This window comes from Poecilia reticulata, linkage group LG12 (assembly GCF_000633615.1).
Source record: "Poecilia reticulata strain Guanapo linkage group LG12, Guppy_female_1.0+MT, whole genome shotgun sequence".
Classification (NCBI taxonomy): Eukaryota; Metazoa; Chordata; class Actinopteri; order Cyprinodontiformes; family Poeciliidae; genus Poecilia; species Poecilia reticulata.
This window is the reverse complement of record NC_024342.1, coordinates 21,201,188-21,207,978: the sequence shown is the minus strand read 5'-3', so window position 1 is coordinate 21,207,978 and position 6,791 is coordinate 21,201,188. Positions and strand designations below refer to the sequence as shown.

Here is a 6,791-nt window from a genome sequence, read left to right as displayed (position 1 = left end):
TCTTCTAAACACCATGATGGTATAGCGCCTTAGCATTAGCGTCTTCTAAACACCATGATGGTATAGCGTCTTAGCATTAGCTGAACTAATTTTTACGATTTGCGCTACTGGAGTTAGCGATTTGCACTAACTCCACTGCTGGAGAAGCTGTGAACAGCAGAAATATTAATTACATTTTTTTTAACATAGAAACATAAAAATATGTTAATGTTTCATCACTTCCAAAAGCTTTGATGCTGCTTCTACTTTTCCACGTTTGTGACGTTCCAACCATAAACTTCAGCTGATTTTATTGGGGTTTCATGTGACAGAGCAACACAAAGCAGTGAATGTGACAGATTAAATCTGAAAAACGTGGAGGAAACTTTATATCCGTTTCTCTATAGCTGCATGTCATTGATATTCAGATGATGTATTGACCAGTTTAGGGGTGTAAATACTTTTACCAGRTGCATGAAGCCTTCAGATTGTGAAGTAAGGCCACCGTTTTGTCCAGATCCTGTTTCCAGTCGTTTCCAGAAGCTAACATGTCGTAGCGTCGCTTTCTGTTTACAGCACAGAGGAGCTTCAGCCTCAAAGCCGGATTATGAGTTAGCGGCTACTTAAGGAAGGGACTGAAAGGCGGCTGAAACCGTGGAGGGGATTTCGGTCCGGCGCTTAACGGTGTCTCAGATGATCAGGCTGCTTGTAACAGTAACATAATCTTTAACAATCCCATTAAATCTGCCTGCAGAGGGAGAATTAGCTCCAGGACTCCTGGACGCTTTTGTCCGTGTCGGTGTGGAGAGTCTCCCCCTCTGAGAGGCACAGTGATGGAAACATCAGGAGAAGAAGAAGATGTTTTTACTCTTCCTCTCTTTGTCAATCGGTGGAAGGGCCTGCAAGCCCCGCCTACTGCCAGCCACCAACCAATCAGAATGAAGGAAATCCAGGGGCTGAACTCCAATAACTTGGATAAGATAAATGATGAATTCACACCAGCCTCGTTTAGCCCCTTAAAGGGCCGGTTGCACAGATAAAAATGTTAAAATTTAGACAAAATGTCTTGTTATAAGTGGAACTATAACTTTTATATCAATATTGATTTATATCAGGCTCCTATTTCTTGTTGACAGTTTTCTATGGCTTTGTTTTTATGACATAAAGCTCCTTTCTGCTGAAATGTGCTATAAAAACCAACTTGATTGATGGATTTAAAAAATGTTGGTTGAAAGAAAATCATTTTTGGCTTATTAACATGAGCAACATGAGTTTTTTTAATTAGATCATAATTTCCAAATATAAATGTCTGCTGCTCTTTCCTCTGCAGCTACTGGAAAACCAAGCAGTTGTCTCCGAAGCGCCTGAGCACGGGGATCCTGATGTACACGCTGGCGTCCTCCATGTGCGACCAGGTCCACCTGTACGGGTTCTGGCCCTTCGGCTGGGACCCCAACACCGGGAAGGAGCTGCCGTACCACTACTACGACAAGAAGGGCACCAAGTTCACCACCAAGTGGCAGGAGTCCCACCAGCTGCCGGCCGAGTTCAAGCTGCTCCACCGGATGCACAGCGAGGGCCTGCTGAAGCTCAGCCTGTCGCACTGCGCTTAGCGCCTGGATTCAGGGCTAACCGGCACAGCTAGCGCCCAAACTACGCCCAAACTACGCCCAAACTACGGTCCAATTACGGAAAGCACCGGACCTGGAAGAAAGCAAAATCAGGGCTGAGACGTAACTGACCTGAGTGAATTTCCCCAAACCTGCTTCAAAGCTAACAAAATTAGCATAATTAGCATAAAATTAGCATCAAACCTTTGTGCTGCGTTTGTGCTTCAGAAATGTTTATTTGTGCTTCTTTTGCTTAGAAAACCTTAATGAAAGTTTATTCATTGTTCTGTAAATGSGACTAAGGGATGTTTGAACTCTGGAAACTTTCTTATTAATATTTTAAAAATGACAGCAGCACAAATTAAAATCTTTGCTGCACAAACGTTTAACACCAGTTTTGTTGTCTCTGGGCCRGTTGACCTTCTGACCTTTAAACTTTCTTCAATATCTTTAAAGCCATAAGCGGCACAAATTAAATTTGCTGCAGCACAAACGCAGCAGAGTTGATTGACACCAATTTTGTTTGATTTCGTTTTGGAGCTGGTTGACCTCTGACCTCTGGATGCATTTATCTTTGACATGCTAGCGTCACAAAAGCAAATTTTTGCTGCACAAACGTAGATTTTGTTGGATTTGAAGAAGGTGGGCTGCCGACTTCACTGAGGTGAGGAAACGGCTGCAGCTCTGGGAAAGAATCTGCAAACGGCAACAATCCAAAACGCTGAAGCTTTTGTTGTTTTCTATCGTTTAAAATGAAACATTTATCAAGCTGTTTTCTATTTCTGCGTTTCTGTTCACAGCAAAAAGCCTGGTGTTAATTTAACTCTGAAGAGTGTGGACAATATAAACACTGGAAAAAAGTGTTAATATCAACACTGTGGGAGTTAAATCAACACTGGGAATTATGTTAACTCCCACAGAGTTGATATCAACACATTTTCAGTGTTTATATAGTCCACACTCTTCAGAGTTAAATTAACACTGGGCTTTTTGTTGTGTTGGTTTTATTTGCTATATATAAAATCTGAACTTTTGACCATCTTGATATTTTTAGGTGGGCAGAAAACATTTGTGGAGTTAGTTAGCATCCAGACTGAGAGCTTTGGAAAAAAATCAAGACTGTCCTGGAGTGGACCAAGTCAGGGTTTTAATACAAATACGGAAGGTAAAACACCAAAATGCAAAACGAGTGTCATTAGTAAACTTGAACCATTAAAACGGGAAACAAAGCAACGTAAAACCAGTAGCGTTACTATGAAGATGAAATTAAAAACAAACCTCGGCAAAATGCTAGCTAATAACAGCTAACTGCCATTTTTATTTAGCGTGACAATAATCAATTTTCTGATGGTTTGTTAGCAGCTTTAGTTTGCTAAAAGTCTGATAGCTGCTAATTTATGCTAGCTATGCTTAGTGGCCTTTTTGTTTCTTTTTGTAATTCATCTACTTCTTCTTAAACACGTTATAATTTAAGCCTTCAATAATCCAAAAGTTACATTCAAAGATTTACTAATGGCGGCTGCCGTAAATGATTRCTAATGTTCAGAAGSTAGTGCCATAAGCTAATAGCAGTTAGCTGCCATTATGCTTGTTAGRGAGACAGTCRTCTGTTTTCCASTCATGTAGCCAGGTTTATGCTGTTAGCTGGACATTTTGTTGTTAGTTTTCTGAAAAACTAATTAAATTAAGATTATATTTAATCACTTCCTCCTGGATAGCTCGCAGCCTTAGAAAGCTAATGTTGGTTGGCTAGAATAAAAGCTAACAAGCCACCTACTTGCTAACAATAAGTTTCCCACTTTTATTACACAGTTTTACAACAACGATTAAAGCCCAATAAATAATAATAAAAAGCATATTTGTTATGGTTTCTCTGAGCGCCGGGAGGAATGCTAATGTTTGCTAGCTGGTGCCATTGCTAGCTGTATGSAAGTAGCTGCTTCTGTTGCAGTGTTCTGCTCACTAAATCAGTTTTTTTTCCTTGAAAAACTGTTGCTTTGATCTAGTGATTACATTAAACAAACATTTATATTTTTAAATGAGCTCAAATGTTAGCTTAAAACAACCGTTAGCTGTCAGAAATGGATTGTTTTACGTTATTTTAATCTTCATTTAGTAGAACTCCTTGACAAATTGACAGAATTGTTTCGTTGCATGTTTAAAACTTTGGAGTAATTATTATTATTTTTTCAATCTTCCGTGACTTAAATCTAAACTRGCTGCCGTTATGTTGTGTACCTGTAAACCTGCTAAAACCAAGGCCAGCAAGTGTTGCTGCTAGATTATAAATCTACGAGGAGACGGCAACAACGGGCCAGTTGGATGTGCTGCGCCTCCATCCATCAGCCTGACCTCCACACGCAGAACGCTCTACCTCCTGCGCTGGTGCTGGACGTCCACGCYGGACGGGCCGGATCGCGTTTAAATCTACCAGTACAGACGCGAAACGCAACACAATGATGGAGAAAATGACTTTGTGCCAAGCATTTGCTTGGTTTTACAAGGGGGAGTCGATTTAAAACGAAAGCACTTAAGAGAATTAAAGCCACAATTTGTCACAGTCGATGACTCAGTGATGGAAAACACATAATTCTCCTTGCATTTTGTCATGTTTTCAGCTAAATATGAGCTAAATTGGGCTAATTAAAAATGGTTTGGSTCATTTTTGATCCATTTGTTTATGGGGTAAATTGGAAAGTTGGTGGAAATGTTGTGGATGTTCATTCTCAGGTTTTTCTGACTGTATTAAAGCAGAATGTGTTTTTTTGGTRCTTCTCAGCAGTGGCGACCCTAAGAGGGGGGCTCGGGGGGGCCATGGCCCCCTCCTAAAAAATATTGGTCATAAAAAAAAAATCAATAAAAATTCATCTCCATAAAGCAAAACCCAATCAATAAATGTATCAAATTTTAAATGAAATTATAAATGAAGTACATTTGATATATTTGGCCACCTGCTTCTTTTATTAACATTTTAATTAACTGATTATTGTCAAAGAGTGATTCTGATTTAAAACCTTCTTTCTTGTTATTAATTTTTATCAGCCCTTTAAATCTGCTGGATGAACCTTAGGCTCGTTAAATGTGAATGATTAGCAACATGCTAGTTTTCCTTGCRGGTGAGGATGTTGTGKTTTTATATGTSCTGCCATGTTTGAGTGAAATTAACCCAAACTGGGTCTATTTTTGTAAGCTTCTGCTTTTTRCCTTCGTTTATTTTTCARCTTTTGTTTGTAAACAAAAWTACAAACATGACTAGAAACGTGTCTTTGACGAAAAAGATTGTTTTAATCTTGCTGAAAAGGGGAAATATTGTTTTGCAACATGATTAATTATTCATGAAGTCGGTTAAAGTGGGTTATTTTCTAACATGTTTGTGTTTCAGTAGAATTTATTATTTAGCATTTAGCATCAGATTAACTACAATAGAGACATTTAGACGTCACACAAACAAACTGTAGTTTAAAAATGTTTCAATTAATCAATACTTGAAATAAACTGTATYTACTCTGTATTAACCATTTAATCACCGAATAAAGTCAATAACTGCTCCGTGTTTCCATCATTTCTCTTTTCTTAGATCTTTACGTCGTTTAGAGCGACTTTTTAAAAGCYGGCGAAGGTTAAAATGGAGAACCATAGAAGAAGAGAAAGAAGAGATTCAGAGGGARATGAGTGGAGGATGAAAGGAAAGAAGGGAGGAGATTTAGATCCTGAGGAGAGAAAATATTAGAATAAACACAAAATGGACAAGAAAGAGAAAGAAAGACAAGCAAAAAGAAATAAAAGGAGGAAGTAAAGATAGAAAGAAACAAAGGGAAAGAGAGAGAGAGAGAAAAAAGATAGAAAGAAAAAGAAAAACAGAAATATGGACAGAAAGAAAGAAAAAGAAAGGAATAAAAACAGACAATGAAAGAACAAAGAAAGAGAATGAAAAAGAAAGAAAGAAAGAAAGAAAGAAAGAAAGAAAGAAAGAAAGAAAGAAAGAAAGAAAGAAAGAAAGAAAGAAAGAAAGAAAGAAAGAAAGAAAAAGGAATAAAAACACAATGAAAGAACAATAGAAGACAGATGTTTTTTTCTTCCCCCGGTTGGACTCGGCGTCCTGCGTCTGTCCTATCAGAGGACGTCATCCTGGACGTTTGTCTCTATCGATTCGTCCACGTCTCCCAACCTTTAGTCACCTGATGGACGACGTCCAGGTGGCGCCGAGTCTGAAGTCCCTTCAGGGACCCCGAACCGCAGCTTGGACAACAGCAGTTCAACTGACCAGCTCACCAGTTCACCAGTTCATCAGTTCATCAGTTCACCAGTTCATCAGTTCACCAGTTCATCAGTTCACCAGTTCACCAGTTCATCAGTTCATCAGTTCATCAGTTCACCAGTTCAGTTCATCAGTTCATCAGTTCATCAGTTCACCAGTTCACCAGTCCAAGCAGACCTTCATCATCCGCTCGTCTTCATCACCTTCTGATCAGCTGCTTCTTAAAATCCTCAGATCAATAAAACGATGGTTTCAGGTTCCTGTGGAATCTGGGTCAGATTGGACTGAGGTCACTGACCTCTGACCTCTGACCTCTTGCAGAACAACATGCAGGAGAAAACGACTCGATTCAGAACCAGAAAAGATCCAGATGGAAAAAAGAATCAAAACTCAAGAAATTTTTAATAAACAAACCAAAAAAAAAATTATAAATATAAACTGAACCTTTAAAAAAGTTAAAAATTTATGTTTTATATTCCATTCATTTAATTTTGACTTTCATTTTGGATCATAAAGAGATAAAAATTTAAAAATTTAACTATTTTCAAAAAGAATTTTCAAAAAATTCACTGCAAAAACACAAAATCTTAAAATATTTTGGTTTAGTTTGTAAATATCTCAAATAAAAAACTATCAAGACACAGAAGTTTRTTTAAATTTCTAAATATTGATCATTTTATGACGAGACATTTTCACATTTTATAACTGAAATAATAATTAATCAATTTTAATCAATTTTAAGGAATTATTGACTGAGAAGAAGCTTCAATCACGAGTTTTTATATATTATTATAATTATATTATTCATTTTGTCTTATTAACTAAGATATTTTCACTGGAAACTGAAGAAAAATACTTGATTTTGTGTTTTTACAGTGTTTGAGTGAAACAATGAATCTTCATGTTTCCATGGTGACGTCCTGAAACTTGGTGATCCAGAGAGA

At 37.7% G+C, this 6,791-nt stretch overlaps 1 protein-coding gene across 2 annotated transcripts in view; it reads left to right on the top strand.

Annotated features, from left to right (window-relative positions):
* Positions 1-2,466, top strand: part of st8sia3 (ST8 alpha-N-acetyl-neuraminide alpha-2,8-sialyltransferase 3) — a 9,872-nt gene extending 7,406 nt beyond the window's left edge. For both annotated transcript variants that reach the window (XM_008424566.2, XM_008424567.2), the window contains one exon: positions 1,310-2,466. In XM_008424566.2, the coding sequence (XP_008422788.1) occupies positions 1,310-1,592 (283 nt within the window). In that variant the 3' untranslated portion in view covers positions 1,593-2,466. The remainder of the gene's footprint in view (positions 1-1,309) is intronic.
* Positions 2,467-6,791: the final 4,325 nt, after the last annotated feature.